General features: G+C 46.3%; 1 protein-coding gene across 1 annotated transcript; it reads right to left on the bottom strand.

Annotated features, from left to right (window-relative positions):
* Nucleotides 1-9,693: 9,693 nt before the first annotated feature.
* LOC128343889 (extracellular calcium-sensing receptor-like) lies at nucleotides 9,694-24,664 on the bottom strand. The gene is made up of 4 exons (XM_053293324.1): nucleotides 24,407-24,664; nucleotides 23,230-23,457; nucleotides 18,777-18,901; nucleotides 9,694-9,907 (listed from the first exon to the last, which is right to left on the bottom strand). Exons 1-4 carry the CDS (start codon nucleotides 24,662-24,664, stop codon nucleotides 9,814-9,816), a joined length of 705 nt encoding a protein of 234 aa, XP_053149299.1. The 3' UTR covers nucleotides 9,694-9,813.
* Between the last annotated feature and the right edge of the window lie 10 nt (nucleotides 24,665-24,674).

Raw genomic sequence — 24,674 nt, 5'->3', positions numbered from 1 at the left:
CAGTGGAATCTGTAGGAAGCAGTGGAGTCTGCAGTCTATGCATAGCAGTGGAGTCTGCAGGAAGCGTCTTTGACAGTGGAAGTTAAAATGAGCACACGTGATCAGAGTCTACTTTCCAAAGGCGCATGCACGGATTACTCACTTAACTTTTTTCATTGTTATCAGTCACTTTACATAATCTAACATCATGCAACTTTTGATATTTGCTACATAAATGATATTTTAGAACTTCACTTTTTTGGAACTGCACATTTTGTGTTTGTACATTAAAAAAAAATTCCTACTATCTGTGGTGCTCTTTGGACTGGACTTCTGGGTGGAGGTCCCTTCCCCTGCAAGTCTGGGAGGCCTCCAGATGCTTAGCAGCATGCTAATTTAAGTGACAGGATTGTCCATGTAAAATGTGGTATCTCTCTGCAAGTCAGTGAGAAGTATATTATTCAGAATCTCTTCTAAAATCCTCCCCTGCAAAAGAGTTTCCAGCTTTCCCTGAGCATGTTGTGGTGTAAAAAATAACACATTGTGCCTTATCTGGCTGCAATGAGTCAGCAGGGGTGGTAGGGGGCCCCTCAATAGACCTTTAGGTCCAGGCTCCAAAATTACCTAGGCGCATCTCTGCCTACTATAGGCCTCCAGATTGCTACCTTTAAAGGGGTTGTTGCAAGTAGACTCACAGTCAGACTGCACCCACCTGCCCCTTCATACCTGTGGGATTTTGTAGATGCCCAGCATGGTTGCAATATGGATGGAGATGTCCGATTCGGTCCCTTCAAGGACAGCCAGCAGGTTATTCTGCCTTCCACAGCTGTAATTTGGAACATTCCTCTGTCTAATAGACAGAAGTTCTAGCATAGCATCACAAGTCATTCTTGTGTCATAATAATTCTCAAAGATGTTGTAGCCCAGGGTGATGTTGGGTAAGAACTTGGGATTCTGGTTGATCTCATGGATGGCATATATGAAGGACAGGATGTGCCAGTATCTTGCCGTTGTTTTCCTACAACAAAATTCAGGAATGTAGAATTTTCCATTCCCTGTGGGGTGGGAGTAGGACACTGGGCAAACCTGGGAAAGGTCAAGGATAATTAGCTTATCCTTTTTTTTACACAATGCAGTCTGCATTACCCCAGTTGATAATCCTTTTATTACAGATCAAAGCTCATGATTAAAACAAAAAACCAAGAAAAATCAAGGAACTCTTAATTATATGAATTTTAGAAATGCATTATAGCTAATCAGAGACGGTACCAATGAGATGAAATACATTCCAGTGTACACATTGCTGGAATTCTTCCACACATCTTCTAATTGGTGCTGTCTGGGTGAAGTTTTTCTATAAATTTTGAGAAGCAGGGATGGCCTGTACAACATAAGGCTTGGGGACTGGATCAGGCCTGTGGGTCCTTTTTTTGCTGGCTTGCAGTTAGGAATAACCTTCAGCAGCAGCAGGCACCATGGGGAGCTCTTAGCCTGTGCTGCTGCTGAGCAATAGCAGTTCAGTGCAGCTGGTCACTTGATTCTAGATTTCCCCACACCCAACTTGCTGGTCCCTGGGCCAGAGCCCACAGACACCATCCCTCATCCATCTTTCCCATTACCTTACCCCTGGACTCCAGCTCTTCTCTGCCCAACTCACTGGCCTCTCTGTGTTCTGCCCACTTGATGCTGCTGCTGCTTGCTTGCTTGCCCATTCCTCCATCGCCACAAGATTCAGGTGGTGGTGATGGACCAACGAGCGAGTGAACCAGTTGCCACTGCTTCAGCAGCAGTGGCAATGGAAGGAGTGGGTTGGAACAGCAGTGGCAGCAGCAGGCAGGCTCCAGTGAAGAAGGGTGGAGGGTCACTCTTCCACTCCATCCCCTCTTCTTTGAAAGAGGCCATCCTCTACAGACACAGCCTTCCTGCGCCATCCTATACATGCTTCCTCGGAAATATGCCCATGGTGTATCCAGTGAGGTTTACTCCCAAGTAAGCATGCCTAGGATTGCAGCCTGAAAACAGCAGCAAATTCAGGGAGGGGAGAGGACTTGTTCAGGGCTGACGCACACTCTAGGTGCCCCCCTGACTGAGCAGGGACAGGGCCTCTTTTCTGGCGGAGATCTGGTCTTGTGGTAGCAAGCATGACTTGTCCCCGTTGCTAAGCAGGGTCTGCCCTGATTGCATATGAACGAGAGACAGGTCTGAGCACTGTAAGATTCCCCTCAGGGGATGGGGCCGCTCTGGGAAGAGCCTCTGGCCATCTCCAAGATAGGACTGGGAGAGACTCCTGCCTGCAACCTCAGATAAGCTGCTACCAGTCTGTGGAGACAATACTGAGCTAGATGGATCAATGACTGCCTATGTTCCTATGTCACTGTCCTTGGCCAAAATTGTGGGTTTCTTGATGAGGGGAAAGATCCACAGGTAACCAATAATTGCCTTCATTTTAAAATAGACCTTGGCCCTCCACACAGCAGGGCATTGTTGGTTCCAGCATTTTGAGTTGTGCACCCCTGCCCTAAGTGCAAGATGGAACAAAGAGTGATCATGATCTGGCTAGGACAGATATCAGATAATCCCTGGTAATGAAGAATCATTTGAGGTTCTGCTAAAATCAGAAGAAGTGAATGGAGTAGTAATCACTCACCATACAAGTCTGGATGAGGGCGCCTTGTTGAAGATGTGTTCTTGAAACGTAGCCAGCGTTGCAGATACGACTCCGCCAATGAGGTAGTCCCCTGACTGGTAATAGTTAAATGGGTCTGTCACTTCCCTTAACGAAGTCCATGGGCACTGAGTCTTCAGCCTCACAAAGGCTGCCTTGGGCAGCAGCAGAAGCAGCAGAAGCAGGATGATGATTCTGGGTCCACCTGCCAGCCTCGCTTCCTCTGTGATGGCTCCCCACTCCATCTCCAGCTAAACTGAAAGCAGCCAAGACTCTCTGGCAAGACCTAGGCTGCAGTGCCTGTACTAACATAGATGGTGGAGCCCAGACTTCAGATCTGATGCTATGAAGCCTCACACCAGCTCAGAGCTCCTGCCCGCCCTAAACCTTAGCCCAGGCTCACCGTGGCACAGAGGGTGTTTATGAGCCAGTCTTGTAGGCATCGTTGCAAGAAGTCACTGCTGGTTGTATCTGATATTGGCATTATCAGTTTCCAGGGTGATCCTTTGAAAAACTCTCAAGGCTTTGTAAATCATAGTGATTTTGATAATTATAAGTTAAAGAATCACCTCTGCAACTCCATGAGCTTTCTGCATGGAAGTCCATGGCTGGAGTAAACATATTTGTGAGAACTCACTGATGTGGATTATATTCTGACAAGGGTCAGCCAAGGGGCAGGTAGGCTTGGCAAACTTTATGGAAGAAAGACTTGCATAGGAGTCAGGATCAAGATTTTTTTGTAAGGATAATCTAAACTATCGTGCAACTGCATAACTGATTATTCCCCTGAGTATGCAAATGTACATGACAATGGGTGGCCCAATTGCTCTGTCCACTTGGTCAGGAGAAGACCACCAAGCTTGATGCTGGAACAAATGGAAGAAGAAATGGGAAATAAGGAATTTTCCTTATACGTATCAGGATATGGCCACCAAGCTTGATGCCAGTGAGAGGTGAGAGGCACCTTTAAGTAAATTAATAGGTGCTTACCTCTGCTACTGCCACAACTGAATGCTGCTCTGAGCAGCCATGCACTGCCCAGCACCCTCTGCGGTGGGGGATCGCCTTCACCACTCACCTGGCCTCCGCAAAGCTGATCCCCTGCTAGCAGTCAGGTGAGTGGTGGAAGTGATCTCCCGCCACAGAGGGTGCTGGGCGGCACACTCCTGTTCAGAGTAGTGTTGAGGTGTGGCAGTAGCAGAGGTAAGCACCTATTAATTTACACTTTTGCCCCCCCCACCCCGGCTGCACCCACAGCACCGTCCACGACTGCTTAATGCTAGAACAAATGGAACATAAGGAAGAACAAATGGAAAAAAGAAAGTGGTCTTATATAGAGTTGGTCCATCCAGCTCAGCATGGTCTATGCCAGGGGTTCTGAACCTGCGGTACTCCAGGTATTGATGAACTACCACTCCCATCATCCCCAGCCACTATAAGCCACTGCTGGAGATGATGGGAGTTGTAGTTCAGCAACCACAAGTTAGGAATCCCTAGTCTACACTGACTGGCAGGGGCTTTCCAAAGTTTCAGGCAGGTGTCTCTCTCAGTCCTACTTGGAAATGTCAGAGATTGAACCTGGGCTCTTCTGCATGAAAAGGAGATGCGCTACCATTGAGCGATGACCCATCACCTAGTGGGATGGTTAGTAAATATGGTTAGCAATGATGATTGACAACCAACTTTAAAGTCCACAGGACTTTCACCTTCAGCATCCCACAGTCTGAATGGTGGGGTAGTAGCAACTGCAGCATCATTCTACAGTTGATACTGCCCCACCATTCAGACTGTGGGATGCTGAAGGCAAAGGCCCATGGACTTTAAAGTTGGTTGTTAATCATCATTGCTAACCATATTTGCTAACTATGCCTTTTACATTCACTTCCCTTGTGCTTGCTTGTCAACAGTGCCATCAAGAAGGCTCAGATGCTTCATAAGGCAATACAGGACGAGGACAATGTGGAACATTCTTGCTAGTGCCAATTTCTAACTCTGGATTTGGAACTGCCACATAATAGCCTTTCTTGTGCCCATTTCCAGTAAGGCAGTACTGGACCAAGACAACATAGGGCATCTTTGCTGGTGCCAGGCACTCCAACCTCCCCATCTTGATTTGGATCTCAAATAGCAGGGAAAGGTGTGGGTGCATGGAGGGAAAGTTGTAAGTGAACACATTGGGTGACATTGCACAAAATTATCACTGACCATGTGGCACATCTGTTAAGGCATCAGTCTTAGGTTTCAATTAGGGATGTGCAAACAGGTCCAAATTTGAACTGGTTTGAATTTGAACCAGTTTGGTTCAAAGATTCCAACTCGAACCAAATGGGATTGAATTGGCAATGCTAGTCCAAATTTGAACCAAACAGAGCCTGGTTCTATTTTAACTAGTTCAAACCGGTTTGAAGGTTTGAGCCTCCAAAACTGGGTTGGAGTGGTAGGTACCATGGGTTCCAACTACCACCCAAACTCCAAAGCAATTGGACATTCATTTTAGATGATTTTTTCGGAAGATTTTTACATTTTTTGCACGTTTCGCATAGGGAATAATGGGGATTTGAGGATGCACCAACTGCCCCCCGGGAGGTTCCTGGGCACCAAAGGAATTTCTCTTTCCCCACCTCTGAACTCTGAGGTCACACGGAGTTCATTAGGTCACATACTGTTTTTTTTTTTTTTTGAATGGGGAAGAAATTCCTATTCATTGCATTGAGACAGGTTAAATATTTTTTAAAATTATGAAACAAAAACCATGAGCCCCACTGGCTTTGGGCTGCTGGGGGGAGTTGTGGAACAAGGTGCCTTGCCCCCAAACCCACTTTGGGATCCAGGAACCCACCAGAGGATAGTTGAGGCATCTTCAAATCCCCATTATTGCCTATGGGGGGAATGCAAAAAATTGAAAAATCTGGTTCAGTTTTTCAATTGCATGTCCCCTTTATACCCTGTGGCCAGTTCAAGTCCCCATTATACCCTTTGAGGAAAATGCAAAAAAATAAAAAACCTCCCCTCACTCAAAACCATTAAAAATTGCAGGAGTGTACGATTGCTTTGGTGTTCGGTGGGTGGCAGGCACCCACCCCAGTTTTGTGCCTCTAGTTGCTCTGCATAGGGAATAATGGGCTGGTTCGAGTCCCCATTATACCCTATGTGGTAAATGCAAAAAATGTAAAAAAATCTTTCCCCCCAAATCATTAAACATCACAAGAGTGTATGATTGCTTTGGGGTTTGGTGGGTGGTAGGGACCCCTGGGTGCCTACCACCCACCCTGGTTTTGTGCCCCTAGGTGCTCTGCATAGGGAATAATGGGCCAGTTCAAGCCCCATTATACCCTATATAGAACCTCTTAGAACTGGTTCAAGTTGGGTTTGAATTAGAACCGAACCAGGAGGAGTTCAAGCAAAACCAAAACTGAACCTATCTACCTTTTTTTGAATTGGCTTCAGATTCGAAACAAACAGGCCAAACCGGTTAGGTGCACACCCCTATCAACAAGTGTGTGGATCAAGGTGATCCAGTTGACATAGTATACCTGGATTTCCAAAAAACTTTCAACAAAGTTCCTCATCAAAGACTCCTGAGAAAACCTAGCAATCATGGGATAAGGGGACAAGTACATATGTGGATTGCTAACTGGTTGAAGGACATGAAACAGAGGGTAGGTATAAATGGAGAGTTTTCACAATGGAGGGAAGTAAGAAGTGGGGTCCCCCAGGGATTTGTACTGGGACCAGTGCTTTTTAATTTATTCATAAATGATCTAGAAGCAGGGGTAAGCAGCGACGTGGCCAAATTTGCAGATGATACCAAACTCTTCCGGGTAGTGAAATCCAAAACAGATTGTGAGGAGCTCCAAAACGATCTCTCCAAACTGGGTGAGTGGGCAACAAAATGGCAAATGCAGTTAAATGATGGCAAGTGTAAAGTGATGCACATTGGGACAAAAACCCCCAACTTCAAGTATACGTTGATAGGATCTGAGCTGTCGGTGACTGACCAGGAGAGGGATCTTGGGGTCATGGTGGACAGCTCGTTGAAAGTGTCGACCCAATGTGTGGCATCTTTGAAAAATGCCAATTCCATGCTAGGGATCATTAGGAAGAGGATTGAAAACAAAACTGCTAAGATTATAATGCCCTTATACAAAATGATGGTGTGGCCACACTTGGAGTACTGCGTACAATTCTGGTCACCACATCTAAAAAAGGACATTGTAGAACTGGGAAAGGTGCAGAAGAGGGCAACCAAGATGATAAGGGGCCTAGAGCACCTTTCTTAGGAGGCAAGACTACAACACCTGGGGCTTTTTAGTTCAGAAAAAAGACGACTGCGGGGGGACATGATAGAAGTCTATAAAATCATTCATGGAGTGGAGAAAGTGGATAGAGAGAAATTCTTCTCCCTCTAACATAACACTAGAACCAGAGAGCATCCCATGAAATTGATTGCCAGGAAATTTAGGACCAGCGAACGGAAGCATTTTTTCACACAACACATAATCAACTTGTGGAATTCTGTGCCGCAGGATGTGGTGACAGCCAACAACCTGGATGGCTTTAAGAAGGGTTTGGATAACTTCATGGAGGAGAGGTCTATCAATGGCTACCAGTAGGAGGGCTATAGGCCACCTCCAGCCTCAGAGGCAGGATGCCTCTGAGTACCAGTTGCAGGGGAGTAACAGCAGGAGAGAGGGCATGTCCTCAACTCCTACCTGCCGGCTTCCAGTGGCATCTGGATTGGCCACTGTGTGAAATAGAATGATGGACCAGATGGGCCTTCCTGGGCCTGATCCAGCAGGGCTGTTCTTAACCTCATTTTTTGCTCAACACACAAGTAGACCCCAGACTGGCAGGCTTCAGCCAGGCTCCTGGCCTTGGGGCTCTCTCCAGAATGCCTCATGCACTCACACAGGGCATCCTGGAACTTCCGGGGGCCAGGTGGCCCCTGATCCCCACAGCCCCCACCAGCCCCATGACGGAGCCGGCAGTCGTGTGGGTAGCTGATCCAGCCATCCAGAGTTTGGAGGCTGCTCGTGTGTGGGGAGAGCGAGCTTAGCCCGCTCTTCCCGCACAAACGCTCCTGACACTTTGCACGTGTCGTGTGAAGTGCCTCAGCGACTTCCATGGGGAACCGAGAATTGCTAATATTAACAACCTCTTCGTGGAGATTTCTCTCCAATATTTGTAAATGGCATTATTAAACACCTGGCTCTGCTCTGTCTGCTGTCATAATGATTTCAGAAGAAACACACTCTAGCTCACTTCTTCTTGCAGGCAGACAAACATGCTTCTTTCATGCTGGCTTGGTAGAGGATACCACTAAAACAAGCTGAAGCGCAGAACAAAGGGAAGTCCAAGAGATGGAGTCCATGAAATAACGTTCTCATATTTAACACTTCAAGGGTCATGTTACTACACAGGTTTGTTGTTGCTGTTGCTCAGGATCAATTCAGAAATAATAGAAGTGGTTCTCATGCACAACCTAACGCAGGCTAGGGGCGCCCAGCCTGGGTTAGGCTGCATATGAGAACTGCCGGGATGGGGCCCAATCCCTGTGGACCAGCATTGGCTAACCTGGCTTTTTAGCCTGCTGCTAGCTGAGGTTAAGGGAGTGAGCACTCCCTGAACCCAGGCTATTTGCTTGTGTGCGAGCCACGCTGCTTCAAGCCTGGCCACACACAGAGATGGGTGCTTAGTGAGCCCATCTATGAGGGAACCCCCCAATGTGTCACAAAGTGCATTATGGGATCTCCATAGGCCAGGACAATGAGTCCCCATCTCTGTTTACCCCCGCTGTGGCAGATTCATGTATGCTGTGTGTTTTGATGTTCAGTTTATTTTTATACATCCCACTTTTCTGTTTACAGAAGCACCAGAAGTGGTTTTAAAATTTACAGTACAAAATAAACTTCCTTAGTGTGCAGTGTTTAAAATATCTGGGAAAGGGTTACATGGTGACCAGTTAGGGTGAGATGGGTTACATGGGTGACCTCATGGTGAGAATTCATCTCCAAAAGCAGCAAAGGGACAAGTCAGGGACAGGTATCAGATAATGGGAAAGCATCTTGTTTAATTTATGTTTATGAAATCAGAAGAGGCCAGAGAAATGTTAAGAAATGGACGAACTGGTGGTAACTGGAGACGGACCTCCTCAGATGACCTTAACGTGTGGTGGGGATCATGCAGAAGAAGTGGGTCTGTTTCTTTCCCTATACAAGTCCATGAGCATTTTGCCTTCAGTCTCCAACAGACTGCTTTGGGCAACAGCAGGAGGAAGAGGATTATGGCTTCTCCTGCCAGCATAACCTCCTCTTTAATTGATTGCTCCCAATTAAAAATAATATGTTAAGGATCAGTTTGCATATTTCATTTTCACCATCAGATGTTCCTTTCTATTCAGATCTGGTCTCAAGACAATAATGTAGCATTTGGGGATGAAAATGCAACCCAGTAACCCAGCACTGGAGGCCAAGATGGAGAAGATCTGCACAGCCACCATGTATTTCCCCTTTGTGCTCAGATAGGTGGGCACAAAGGACACCCAAACACTGCAGAAGACCAACATGCTGAAGGTGATCAACTTGGCTTCATTAAATGAAGCAGGCAGCTTCCTGGCTAGGAAAGCCACCGTGAAACAGATGGCTGCCAGGAAGCCCATGTAGCCGAGGGCACTATAAAACATGGTAACTGACCCTTCATTACATAATAAAATGATGTGTCCAGGCTGGGAGTTCATGTCAGAGTCTGGGAAAGGTGGAGAGCTTCCCAGCCAGATGGCACAGATGCCAACTTGAACACTGGAGCAATAAATGACAATGGAGCTGGCCAAGCTCTTCCCCAGCCATCTCCTCATCCTGTTCCCTGGCTTTGTGGCCATGAATGAGACCACCACAGTGATGGTTTTCGCCAAAACAGAAGAGACAGCAACTGAGAAGATGATGCTGAAGGCAGTTTGTCGGAGAAGGCAGGTCAACCTCCTAGGCCTATCAATGAATAGAAAGCAAGACAAAAAGGAAAGCTGGAGGGAGAGAAGGAGAATGTAGGAAAGGTTCTGGTTGTTGGCTTTGACCAGTGGAGTTTTCTTGTATTTAATGAAGATTCCTAACACAAAGCCTGTGGATATGGATAAGAACATGGCAAATGAAGCTAGTATGATACCCAACGATTCTTCAAAAGAAAGGAAGGTCATTGCCTTGGGGATACATTGATCTCTGTCCTTGTTTGGATGCTGATATTCTGGACACTTCTTGCAGTGGTCCGCATCTGAAATGAAAAAGAGTGATATCAGTATCACACACATATATGTCTATTGTTGTCTTTGTTCTCTTGGGGGAACAGGATGATGCTGGGAGAACTTGCATACCATAAGAGTCAGAAATGACAATGGGTGACATGGTGCACAAAGGTTACCGAGTCATAAGAAATGTGGTGGCGGTGGTGTGTACATGCACCCACACTTGGCCTTGGTCTTTGAGGCCCAACTGAAGATGGGGAGGATGGATTGCCTGGCCACTTTAACAGCTCCTTTAGTGTTCCAACAGGACAATTCAGTCAGCTTTCTAGATTCTACAGGAAGAACAATCACAGCCCCCCCGAGGCTTGACAGGAGCATACACCGTTTTAGCAATGTGGGAACCGTGGGGATTTACAAAGTTGAGCTTTGTAAATGGGCAGTAAATAGGCTAAATTTTGCTGATATTACCTCAGAGGTGTTTGTTGTTTTTAAAAATGAAATAGGTGTAATTAAAGTGGCCCACTCCATTGAAATCAATGGGACTTTCTTATTGCAGGAGTCAAGTGCACTTTTCCTGTCAACATTTTGACAGTGGGGGAAGGGCAGCAAGGACAAGATGTAATGATCAAAAAGGGTGGGCCATGGGCTGGATACAAAAATCCCTCTTCTAGCTCTGAGGAGTCCTGGGCAGAGGCATATCTAGGGAAAATAGCGCCCAGGGCAAGTACTGAAATTGCGCCCCCCCCCCCAATAATCTGACACTCATCTTTCAGATAGCTTTACCATAATATTAGCTCAAAAATACAAGTCAATCTCGTTAATCTTTTAATATTTCAAAAACTATTTAGCAGTGGATGTAGCCATACCAAAAAATGCTGGAAAATTACAAATTTCGGTATGCTGGGGCTCATGAAATTGTCAGGGTGGACAATACTGAACTAGATGGACCAAAAGTCTGACTCAGAATAAGGCAGCTTTCTGTGGTTGACTGACATGGATTCTTCCAAAGATCAAGCAGATCCAGGAAACAACCATGCACACTGTTACTGGTGGATACTGAAAACTGTTACTGGTGGATACTGGAAACTGTTACTGGTGGGTACTACTGTTTACAGCAGTTTTAAAAAGAAGTTTATAGCAAGCAGTTCTCAGCTGTGAATAAGAACCTCCAGCAAGTTAAGTAGTGGGGTAGGGGTGGGGGCGGCTCAGGCTATGATCTTTGATCTAAGAGTAGCAGAGCCTTGGATGGGGCAAAGGATCTTGAGCAGAGTCTCCCAGCACACTTTCCACCCAGACGGAGGTTGATCGGTTTCAGGATATTGGAAGTGGAAGGGGGAAGCAAGGCATAAAAATACGGAAACTCTCAGATTGCTTCTTAACAGCAGCATACCACTTAAATCAATAAGAGTGAAGCATCTCTCCACATTTAATTTCAAAAATGAAAATGCAAAAGCCTGAAACTGTATGTGAAATTTAATCGTTGCTCTAGTGAACCTTCGGTCCAAAACACGGTTTCGCATTTCAAATACCACAAACAGAAGCAGATCCCAAGAAAATTAACTTACACCAAGTTTTAATTGAGTTACACACAGATTAGGGCAGAGTGGGAAAGGTGGCGGCAAACAGACCCAGAAAGCTTCCTCCCCTCCCACACTGCGGCGCTCTGCATGGGTTGAATTTGTGCCTGCTGCGACGCACCCCTTAAGGGTGCAGGGGCTCTGCCAGGGAAAGGGGCATGAACTTCACAGAGGGTGGAATTGCGTGGTCCTCCGCTGCTGCTGGCAGAGTTGCAATCCAGACAGTACCCTCAGGATGAGCCTAACCCCTCCAGGCTCCAGACAAGCACACAGCACCACCGTGTCTGTCAGTCTGCGCCCCCCCAGCCCGGTTCTCACGTAAGCAGTGCCAACTGCGCACGCGCGCGCTTCTGTACCTGCTGCACTCGCCGCCACTGCCGCCGGCGCCCCCCAAAGCAAGGCCCAGGCCCAGCAGGCTCTCATTAGCATCCAGCTGCACCTCCCGATGGCACCCATCGCTGCTGCTGCTTCTTCTAGCCACACTCCTGGGAGGACGCACGCATGCGCAGCGTGACTCGGCTAGCATTATGCTGAAGATTGCGTGCGTGCGTGTGCCCTCACCCTGGCAAGCCACTAGAGGGCCTGCCTGGCCTGAATAAGCTCCGTAGAGCGACGACGAAGCAAGCCAGCCAAGGCAAGCAGCATTAGCAATAATAGCAATGCAAACTAGGCGTCCGGCGCCCACCGGCCGCCGCCAAGCCAGCAAAGCAATGGGGGGGCGCGGGCACGGCAGGGACCGCTCGTGGGGGAGGGGGCGCCACGCGCTCCTTTGACTGCCGCTAAAGAAATTTTTATTAAAAAAAAATATTTTGGGGGATCGGCGGGGGGGGGGGGATGGGACTTTTTGGTGCCCCCATGTGGCCTGCCAGAGTGGCGCCCAGGGCACGTGCCCTGCCTGCCCCCCTATCGTTACGCCCCTGGTCCTGGGTAGGCTGCCACCATCCACTTTTTAATATGAGCAGATTCACTCATCCAAGGGAATATTCTGGGAGAGTAAAGTGGAAAACCACTCCCTACAGAAAGGCTTAAGTGGTCTTAGGCCTTCAAGAGCATGTGACTAGGGCAGGATCCAATGATACTCTTTCACAACAAGAAGGATTTATTAATAATTGGATGATCAGGAAAACTATAGAGGTATCAACAATCACTCCTTCCATTCAAGTAAAACCCTTCCCTGGGGACTACAACAACCAAGCTGTCAGATCCAAGCACTTAAACCAGAATAAATTCCCTTGACATATCTAGCTGAACTGGTGCCTATCATTCCTACTTACTTCCAGGTAAGGAGCTCCCAGTTGATTCCCAGCCCAAGGCTGTTAGACTCCTTTTGCCGCACAGTAGTTGCTGATCAGACCTCACTCAAGGCCTCCAGGGAAGAACTGGACTCCAACACATCCCTCATCACCGACTCCTCTATAGGCTGTTGCCCAGTAAACCCTGATTCTTCCTTATTTGGAGAAGCCCACTTTCCAAGCTAATTGAGGCCTAGTCCTCCCTCAAGCCTGTCACTACACAAGAAGAAGTGTAAGGGAGTCATTCTCTGCCTGACAGATAAGAGAGGATGGGAAAGGGGGAAGAAAAGGATGCAGCAATCCTGAGCTGCCTGACTCAGAAGTAAGCCTCCATGTTGCTTCTCCTCCACATTGTTCTCACAACCCACCTGGCTTTTCCCAACTGTCCACTCCATGGCTCTCCTCCCACCCTTCCATAAGAGCTTGCCTTCCATACTAAAGGAACAGGCATTGGACTTCCGGGAAAAATGGCGTCGTGACCAGTAGCTCTGGCGGTTCCTCCGCCAAGAACTGCACTAACTCTTTGGAGTAGTAGACTAGTTATCAATCCGGAAGATTGATCACAGATGAAAAATTGAGCTGTCACCTGAGAGCAGACTGGTGTAAACAAACAAGGTATAAATGCCTTGAAATCGAAACAGAAATAAATCATGAAATGCCAGATGAGTTTCCTACCCGAAGAGGAGAGAGCAACAACACCTGCTTTTTAGCGACTGCCTTTTCCAACTTTAATTTCTGTAATTTTCTTCTGCCGTTCCCTTTCTGTTCTCCCTCTCCAAACTTTAAGATCATCAAGGTACTTTCTCCCCCCCCCTTCTTTTTCCTGAACTGAGGATTCAAGTTACTTCTATCAAAGAAATCCCCGACCAGAACAGCATAGAAGACTCAGCTTTCAGTAAACTACAGCACTTACTATTAAGGATTTACAACTCTTAAGGATTTACAACTTAGGCAACCTTCGAGTTATCTAACACTTTGAAATGGACCTGATTTTTTATTTTAGTTAAATAAGAGGACGAATAATCAAAAGGCAGGCCAGAACAGTTGCTAAGTACTGTTATGTGGCTTTTAAAATAAGAGTCTTAAACTCATGAGGGTATTCTTTTAAAAAAACTGCCATTTTTAGGTATATATATATATATATATTCTTATTTTAAGGATTTTATGTGATTTTGAGTTATTAATGACTGAACATTTCTCTTTTGGTCACTGACTGTAAATAAATAAAGTAAGGCAGGCCTAAGGTTTGTTCATAACTAATTTGCTAATCTTTAATTTTGTTAGACATTTAATTGGTAGTGGAGTAATGAGACAATGTTTAACATTTTAATACGTTTTTCTCTGGTTTGGCAAGGATTAATATTCTATTATAACAGATAGTGAACAATTTACTATATCTCACTGGATTAACAATGCTTAACATTTTATTACAATTTATTGGCGTTTGTTGGATGTTGTTTTTGGTTTTTTGGATGACTATCATTTATGGATTGCCCATGGATTATTCAAGCCCTTAATTGTTTTTATCAAACTATCTGAGGAGTCTGATGTCAAATTTCTACTAAAATTTCCAACTGAAACTGGATTTTGGCAATGGGGTGTTGATTAACACTTTATTACATTTTATCAGATTAACAATGATTAACATTTTATTACAATCTAAGGATGTTTTTTTGGATGACCATCTTTAATGGAATATTGAAACCTTTAACCGTCTTAACCAGGCTATTTGAAGATTTTGATGTTAAATTTTAATAATAATAATAATAATAATTCAATTTCTATACCGCCCTTCCAAAAATGGCTCAGGGCAGTTTACATAGAGAAATAATAAATAAATAAGATGGATCCCTGTCCCCAAAGGGCTCACAATCTAAAAGAAACATAAGATTGACACCAGCAACAGTCACTGGAAGTACTGTGCTGTAAAGTTATTAACCGAATGTGTGAAGTTATTAACTGAATGGAACAGGACTGGGGTCCCAGTTTTTAGTCACTGACTTTATGTTCCTTAAGGATTTACAACATAAATAATTTTGGAGTAAAGAACACCATTTAATACTATATGACTGTTACAGAAGGCTATTACCTAAGTCAGATTGGATTTCTTTTCTTTCCCTTTTTTGCATGGCATTGGTAAAGAAGCAGCTTTCTCGGTTGTTTACAACCTAAGCAATCTTCGGGTAAGGACCATCGTAATCTGTCTCAGGAGCATGGTTTATTGTTTTGAATGGGTTTATGAGACTCTGTTAAACAATTAGTGAAGAGCTACATCTTCCCATGATAACTTTTTCCCTTATCTTGAAGCCGAACTTCTGGTTCCAGTTTGTTTTTGTAAAAGACTTGAGAAAGCTGAAACCTCCCAACGCAGCATATTCTAATTTGCCAGAGGACAGTGGGGGTTATTTTAACTGTTTCCTCTCCCCTTCGGAAAAATAGTTAGTGTTATTTTAATTGTCAGATAATAACGGACATGCGTTAATCTGGACTCTAGTGCCTGATACTAGATGGGGAATTATACTGTTAGGTAAATTCTTTTATTAACCCTTGCATTCCCTGTAAATATTACTTGGTAACGCATTATTCGGGAATTCTACATTACCAAAGTATAGTCAAGCCCAAGTATTCCCTTGTTTATTCTGCTTGGTACTACTGTTAAGAGGGAATTCGGTTTGGGCCTATTTTTCAATCTGAAGGAAACTCCTTTGTGAAGTTGCTTTTTGAAGATTATACATGTACTAGTTTTTTTTAGGCCCGTTAAATTAACAGGCGCTAGGAGAGTTGTGAGCTCTGCCTGTGGCCTCCGCGGCCGGGCCGGGCCCACCGCCGCCTCTTCCCCCCCCCCCGCCCCGCGACCCAGTCTCTGGCCGGTCCGTCTCCGGCCGGGTCGCGGCCGGCCTCCGCGGCCGGGCCAGGCCCTTCGCCATTGGCCTCCGTGCTACCGCCGGCCTCCGCTCCGCTCCGCCCCGTCCGTCCCCCGGTTTCCCTGCTCCGCCCCAGTCTCCCCAACATGCCCGCATGCTCCCTCCATGCTGCGGCTGGTCTCCCCGGCCGGGCAAGGGCCCCCCGCCACCGCCGGCCTTGCCTTTCTGGGTGGGCCGCTGCCACCTGTGGCCTCCGTGGCCGGGCCAGGCCCGCCGCCGCCTCTCCCCCCCCCGGCGACCCAGTCTCTGGCCGGGCCATCTCCGGCCAGGCCGCGGCCGGCCTCCGCGGCTGGGCCGGGCAAGGGCCCCAAATTGGCCACGCCGCGTCCTCTGGCTCAGGCGGTGGCATTGCCGCCGCCTCGGCCAGTGCTCCCCTCCTCCGCATACCCGGCTTCTTCGGGGCGGCAGCTTCTGGCCGCCCAAGATGGCCACCGGGTGCTGGCAGTCGTGTCTCCCTTGCTCTGTTCTGGGCATGCGCGAAGCGCATGCCCAGAACAGCCCAGGGAGGCACAAACACACGCCTTGGTGTCCATCCACGGATGGACACCAAGGCTTTTATTAGAGATGATTGAACATTATTATTCCCTGTGAAACTGCTTGGTGGTAAACAAAGTAGGGAATTTAAGTAGGGTTCAACATGTCTGTTAAAATGATGTCTTACAACCAATTTTTTCTCTCAGTTATGGGAGAGCTTAATAAGATCTCCTCACAAATAGACAGCATGACTGCAAAGTTATCTTTTCAACAGGACGGTTTTCAGACCAAATTAGAGCTTAGATCTCAGATGATTTCTAGTAAGACAGTGCAATCTGAACAATATAAGGCTTCATTGCAGGATAGTTGCACTGATAAACAAACGTCTGAAGATCTGCATGTTACTCTATCAGACCTCGAAAATGACTATATGATGGGATTCAGGGGAAAGATCACACATCCAACCTTCGATACAGCTAAATGTTTCACAAACTCATTCAAGTACAGATGGGTTTTACTTGCCTGGCAATACCCCTTCTCTGATGTTAAAAAGATGTGGATACATATGTTTTTAGATTCAAAATAAGTCTTATCTGCATTATCTTCTCTCTTTTCAGTTTTCACTGGATTACTAATTGGACTGGCTTATTTACAAAGTCTTTGATGATTTTATGTTATGGCTTCTTCCTGTTCCTTCATTTTATTATTTTTATTTAGTTTAATAGCATTACCAACTGGCCTGGTTCATTGATGATAAAAGGTTCCCCCTCCCTCCTATTCCATTATAGACTATTAGCTTACTAGTTTTCCTTTGTCTAGTAGGAAATAAGATTTTTATATTTACTAATTTGAACATTTTTGTTATTTTCCTGGTATTTTCTATTTCCATCTTAGTTTGCCTTGATGCAATCATCCAATACTTTTTGAGAGATAATATGTTAGGTACCTGAATGATATAAAAACCAATGAGATTCAGGTTTAATTTGAAGTTCATAATTGACAGAGTTGCCCATTTTTTCATCATCATACCCTCTCTCTTGGATTTTGTTTAAAAAGGGCGTTTGGTCAGATTAGACAACACTGATGATAAGATTGTACTTTATTTGTGGATTATAAGTTTGCTAAACAAGTATGTAAAACTGTTTTTATTCATGGATATTGTAAGTTTGGAGATGCATCCTTTTCTTTGATCCTATATTAATTTCATTTTTTCTCTTTCATCTTTGTATCTTTAAAACCAATTTTTGTATTTGTATCTTTAAAACCAATAAAATATAATTTAAAAAAATAAAGGAACAGGCATTGGATTTGCAATTTAATCCACCAGCTTGCACCCTTGTTGATGTCAGGGGACTGGCAAAATGTGTCAGCATTGTGGCTTCATTATCAGAACAGTCACGCTCTGCATAACTTTGCCAGCACTTGTTACCCACTCACATTAATAGGGCAGAAAACCTTTGAACCACTGGTCAAAACTGCACCAAACCAACAAAGTGTTGCCTTTCTAGACAAGCCTGAGCAGAAACCATCAGTCATTTTCATTGACATTTGAAAGAAATATATGATACTAGCAGAGCATCTGCGCCTCTACTTCCCCCATCCTCCCCCCTCATTCTCAGCTCTCCCCCATCCCTCTTGGCTCTCTCCCCCCTTCTTAGCCCCCCTCCCTTGTTCTTGGCCCTCCCCCCTCCTCTCCCCTTCGCTCTCCTCTCCCTTTCCCTCCTTCTCTGCTCTTCCCCCATTCTCAGCCCATTTCAGCTGCTGCTTCCTTGCCCCCCTGCTGTTTCCCCCCACTGCTTTCCCACTCCCCCCCCACATTGATCCCCCCCACCTCCGCTTCCCGCCGCCACTTTCTTATCTCCCCAGCCGCCGCTTTCCCCAGCACCACTTTCTCTCAGCCACCCGGCCATCCATTAGCCTGCCCGTTCACTTTCCCCCCGGCAACTCACTTGTGAACTCTTGCGAGAGTTGCCACACATGGGATTAGTGATGGGTACATTTAAGAGAATTAGATAGATAGATAGATAGATAGATAGATAGATAGATAGATAGATAGTTGCTTGGATTAAAAGTGGACAAAACAGGACCAAAGTGTCAATTTCAGCACTTTTTAACCAATGTAAAAGGTAAAGTGTGCTGTCAAGTCGATTTCGACTCCTGGCGCCCACAGATCTCTGTGGTTTTCTGTTGGTAGGATACAAGAGGGGTTTATCATTGCCTCCTCCTGTGCAGTATGATATGATGCCTTTCAGCATCTTTCTAGATCGCTGCTGCCCTCCTCCTTCAAGGAGCCCAGAGTGGTGTACTACATATTTAAGTTCCTCCTCACAACAACCCTGTGAAGTAGCTTAAGCTGAGAGAGCTTAAGCTGACTGGCCCAGAGTCACCCAGCAAGTATCATGGTTGAATGGAGATTTGAACTCGGGTCTCCCTGGTCCTAGTCCAGCATTCTAACCACTATATCACACTGGCTCCACTACACCACGCTGGCTCCACGCTGCTTAATCCAAAACAAGAAAGGACACAAGTTAAGGAATGCATTTTAAAAAGAAAACTAACGGTCACAGAAAACGACTGAGTGAAAAATTGCTCTGTTCTTCGAAGGCTGCCCTTGCTTCTAGATTCACCTACCTTCCTGGGTGGAGACTGTCCCTTCCATGCATGGAAAACAATTGCCACAGCAAATTGGCTTTCCTTCCTGAATCACTTTGGCATATCCAGGGCGACAACTTTCTGTGCACCTGGAATGTGGCAGTCTAATCATAAAGGCAAGAAGCATCAAGCAAAATGTGTTAGGGGTACTTTACCAATAGAAATGAAACTGAGTTGATAAGGACTCCCTGGTAGCTCTAGTCACAAGCCTAGATGAACTATCCTCAGCTCAAGCAGCATTTTCTAAGCTGCACAGAAAGTACACTGCTTTGGTGAATATGGTTTTGCTGCTCCACAATTACAGGGCAAGCACCACAGGTAGGATGAGAAATCTGATGTTACAGGTAAGAACATAAGAACAGCCCTGCTGGATGAGGCCCAAGGCCCATCCAGTCCAGCATCCTGTTTCACACAGTGGCCCACCAAATGCCTCTGGGAAGCCCATAGGCAAGAGGAGAGGGGTGCATGCCCTCTCTCCTGTTGTTGCTCCCCTGCAATGGGTATTTAAAAGCATGTTGCCTCTGAGGCTGGAGGTGGCCTATGGCCACCAGACTAGTAGCCACTGATAGGACCAGGGGCGTAACTATAATAGGGCAAGGGGAGACAATTGTCTGGGGGCCCACTGCCTTGAGGGCCCCCCCAGAGGCAAGTCACATGACTGACTCCCCCAGCTGTGCACCCGTCTGGGCTTCCTTCAGTTGTATTCATCGTCCAAAATTGATATGAGTGTTAAGACCTGGAGCTACCAGAACAGCATGTTTTTCCTCTAGTGCCATTAAATGACTTGCATCATCCACAATTTACAAAATCTTTTACAAAATAATTTAGGATGATATTCTATTGTGATAGACAGACAGATAGATAGATAGATAGATTTTACTATGCTTTTTGTTACCACTATTCAGCCTCATTTAAGATTTCTTTATGAGCTGAGCTTCAGTGAGGTGGGAGCCCATTTTAAAATCTTGTCTCTGGGCCCCTTCCAACCTTGCTACACCCCTGGATAGGACATAAAATGATAGTTTGTTACTGGAGTATGGTATGGGAAGTCCACTGAGACTGTATTCATGGATGTAAAACATTGAGGCAGTTCACATGATCATTAACTGGGTAGGACAAGCATCTTGCCTAGCTTCGGGAGCTGTGCATGCTTCCAGTTTTTGATCATGTGTTAGCAAGCACCTAGGCAGGAGGAAAGGGGAATGATTATAATGCCCTTATACACATCTTTTGGGGAAATGCTTGACTAACAAGCAGAAAGTTGCCGGTTTGAATCCTTCCTGGTATTATATCGGGCAGCAGCAATATAGGAAGATGCTGACAGGCATCATATAATACTGTGCTGAAAGAGGCTATGGTAAACCCCTCCTGTATTCTACCAAAGAAAACCACCGGGCTTTGTGGGCACCAGGAGTCGAAATTGACTTGATGGCACACTTTATACCAGAGGCGTAACTAGGGAAAACGGCGCCTGGGGCAAGCACTGAAATTGCGCCCCCCCCGCCGTGCCCCCCGCCCCCCCCAGCATACATCTGACTGACACACATGTTTCAGAAAACTTTTATTTTAAAAATTACAAAAATTACCAAAAATTTCAAAATGCAATAAATAACCAAAAATGCAAACTCTCCCTCCAAGTAGCCCAGAGTGGTGCACTACATACTTAGGTTTTCCCCCACAATCAACAACCCTGTGGAGTTGGCTTGTATCTCAAACAACAGAATTATGATGCAATGATGATACACACCACATTATACTTTGGTTTTTCCTCACAAGCAACAACCCTGTGGAGCTGGCCTGTATCTCAAACAACAGAATTATGATGCAATGATGATACACACCACATTATACTTAGGTTTTACCTCACAAGCAACAACCCTGTGGAGTTGGCCTGTATCTCAAACAACAGAATTATGATGCAATGATGACACACACTACATTATACTTAGGTTTTTCCTCACAAGCAACAACCCTGTCGAGTTGGCTTGTATCTCAAACAACAGAATTATGATGCAATGATTGATGATACACACCACATTATACTTAGGTTTTTCCTCACAAGCAAGAGACAATCTCCAAAGGTCCTGGCATATAACCCCCTCCCCCATTTTTCTTGCCAAACTTTGTGTCTTTAGCAGGATACCACAGGCACTTGTTAAAGCTAACACTGCAGGTTTTTCTGAGATGGAGCTGTTATAGGAGCACTTCAGCGTAAACTGAGATCACAAGGCAAGCTTTCACAGTGCAAAAACGAGCATGCCAGCAAGCAGAACTCATGGTAAAACTCTCTTGAAACACCTTGTAACAATGCACAGGCAGCTATGTTACACTGCTTGAGTCAACTCACACTGCTGTACTACCCAGGCTGTGGGAATTGACTCTCAGTTCCATATACATGCATGCATTTAAGATTGAGTGCCAAAGAATCTTTATGATTGTTTTTCTTTCTTTTGGGGCAGAGAGAGAAGCGTATAATGCAAACATTAACACCTGTTAGGCACCTGAGACCATAGTTGGGCAGCTAAATAAAAGCCTGATTCTTTAATATGTTTTTCCCCCCACATGTGGCTTCTGTAGTTTTTGCAACTCATTCTCACCCTGACACTTGGTCTGCTGCTTCTACCCGCCTGCCGCCGAATCCTTTCTTCTGTGCCGGGTGTCCGTGTGTGTCCTCGTTGTCCTGCCTGTGCCTGCTGCAGTGCAGCCCCAGCCCCAGCCCCAGCCCCAGCCCCAGCCCCAACACTTTCCTCCGCGACGGCGACCGCGCCACCACGTGCAGGCAAACAGAGGAGGACGGACGCACCGCATGCATGTGCAGCACGACTCGGCACACGGGCCAAGTCGCGCATGCGTCACTGACTAGAGACCCTCTGGCTGGCAAGCCACTAGAGGGCCTCTTTCTGGCTGTTCCAGACTAAGCAAGCAATGGAGCGAGCGAGCCTCAGCCAAGGGCAGGCGCAGTGAGCAGCATGAAAGGCACCCGCCGCGGCGCCCACCGCCAAGCCAGGCCACTGACTGGCCGCAAGCAAAGCAATGGGGGGCACGGGCGGGCAGGCACAGTGAGCAGCATTAAAGGCGCCCGCTGTGGCGCCCGCTGCCGCCGCCAAGCCAGGCCACTGACTGGCCGCCAGCAAAGCAATGGAGGGGGGGTGCGGGCGGCGTGGAAGGGACCGCTCATGGGGGAGGGGGCGCCGATGCGCTCCCTTGACTGCTGCAGCGCTGCTGCACTGAGCAGGAGAAATGTGTATTTAAAAAAATGTTTTGTTTGTGTTTGTTTTTAAATTTTGGTCATGGTGGCGCCCCCCACGTGACCCGAAAAGATGGCGCCTGGGGCACGTGCCCCCCCTGCCCCCCTATAGTTACACCTCTGCTTTATACTAATCTTTGGTGTGGCCACATCTGGAGTACTGCATACAGCTTTGGTCACCGTATCTTAAGAAGGATATTGCAGAACTGGAAAAGGTGCAGAAGAGGGCAACCAAAATGATCAGGGGCCTGGAGCACCTTCCTTATGAGGCAAGGCTACAACACCTGGGGCTCTTAACCTTGGTAAAGAGGTGACTAAGGGGAGACATGACCGAAGTGTATAAAATTATGCATGGAGTGGAGATAGTGGACAGAGAGAAAATTTTCTCCCTCTCTCACAACACTAGAACCAGGGGTCACCTCATGAAACTGAAGTCTGGGAAATTTAGGACCAACCAGAAGAAGTACTTTTTCACACAGTACATAATTAATCTATGGAATTCTTTGCCATGGGATGTGGTGATGGCCACCAGGTTGGATGGCTTTAAAAGGGGCTTAGACAAATTCATGGTGGATAGGTCTACCCATAGCTACTAGTCTGGTGGCTGTGGGCCATCTCCAGCCTCAGAGGCACGATGCCTCTCAATCCTAGTTGCAGGGGAGCAACAGCAGGAGAGAGGGCATGCACATACCTCTTACCTGTGGGCTCCTCGGAGGCATCTGGTGGGCCTCTGTATGAAACAGGATGCTGGACTGGATGGGCCTTGTGCCTGATCCAGCAGGCACTTATGTTCTTACGATTGTCTGAGACACTAGCTGGGTTGGACAGCTGTTCCTCCTACTTGTTATTCATATTGTACACAGTTACATATTTTGTATGAATGACAGCTCCTGTATTTGTGTTAAAAATGACCCCCCTGAAATGCAGGATATAGGTAAGAAATGTACTGCTGTATCTGTGTTCAGCGTAACCTGTGAATAACTGTACCTACCTACAAAGCCATAACTATATCCACCAGAGATCCATACCTATGTACAGTACACACAGATCGTATATGTGTTGAATCTAAGGTGTGAACAGGGCTAATGGGTAGGGTCTATCCTTTTATCTTGTGTTCTATCTAACAGTTGATTAGAGCAGTACAGATGTTAAACAGAAAAGATGAAACAAATATTTCTTTCTCACCATGTTTAACCATGTGGTCCACACAATGGCATCCTGGTCAATGGTGAACTGGAGGTTCGGGGATCCCTGTCTTTCAAGGCTCCCAAATTTCACTCTAAGTACAGAACTGTTGGGAAACACCACCCAGTTCACAAGATCAAAGTCAGCTGCCAGCTCCCCATTCTCATCCAAATACACTCCATCCAGGGAAGTATTGTAAAACTGGAGATTTCTCAGGAAAGGATGAAGCTACAGTGACAGAGAAAATGCACATATTTTTGAAACACAAAACCTTATTGATATCACAACTCGGCTGATATTGAGGTTGAATCTCCTTCCATTCGGGGCCTGTATTGATGTCTTCCAGCCTCTTAGGTCTGTGCTTGCTCTTGGATATTCACAACAGACCTGACGTCCATTCCCATGTCAGATTTCCAAGCAGAATGTGTAAGTTATATATTTATTGTTGTACTGCAAAGTGCCTGCAAGTTTTGGTTCCCCACAAAAGCCAAGGGAGACTGGCCTCTTCACATGGTAGAATTTGGGATCCTGGAAAGGGCATGACATTCTCAGCTTTAATTACATATGCAGGGTTGGGAACTGGGTGCCGCGCCCGGAAAAGCGGCAGAGTAGAGAAGAGTAGAGCAGGTAAGGAGCTCATTACCAGCTCCTTGAGGGAACCGCTCCCCACCCTGTCAAGCTGGATCTAAATACCAGTTGCAGGGGAGTAGCAGTAGGAGAGAGGGAATGCCCTCAGCTTTTGCCTGTGGGCTTCCCAGAGGCATCTGGTGGCCACTGTGTGAAGCTGGATGCTGGACTAGATGGGCCTAGGGCCTGACCCATCAGGGCTTGTCTCATGTTCTTATGTTAACACACTCTGACACCAAAGTACTCACTATGGAATGGTACAGGGGATTGTAGTTTTCAATGGAGCTATATATGGAGAAAAAGGAGTACCTGCCATGGTTATAGCTTTTAACATGCCAACCCTATCTCCATCCACTATCACCATCTGTTTAGATACAACACTCCTAAGCTCAGCATATCCTTCCAGAAGTAGGACATGAGCATCTTCCAGGGCTCTGTCCCACTCCACCGAACCTCAGGTTTGGTGTGATGTGTGAAGCTGCCCAATGATTCTGGCATGGGCAGAATATTGTAATTTTCAGTGGCCCTATATGCAGAGGAAAAGGAATACCTGCCATGGCTGTAGCTTTTGATGTGTGGACTTATCTGCATCCACCACCATCATCCACTTAGATCTGGATGAATAAGCAGCATGAAAGGCATGTGCCACAGCTTGGACACTGTTGTAGATGCTGTAGCTGTCCAAAGACAGGACTCTTTCGATCTCTTCTTGGGGCAAGGTCTCCAGGTTATCTTTCTCTCTGCATCTCACCCAATCTTTCACAGACAAGCTATGCTTTGCATAGAAACAATGAAATGCTTTCTCCATGGTATGATTC

The sequence above is a fragment of the Hemicordylus capensis genome, chromosome 2 (assembly GCF_027244095.1).
Source record: "Hemicordylus capensis ecotype Gifberg chromosome 2, rHemCap1.1.pri, whole genome shotgun sequence".
NCBI classification, from domain to species: domain Eukaryota; kingdom Metazoa; phylum Chordata; class Lepidosauria; order Squamata; family Cordylidae; genus Hemicordylus; species Hemicordylus capensis.
This window is presented reverse-complemented; position numbering and strand designations above follow the sequence as displayed.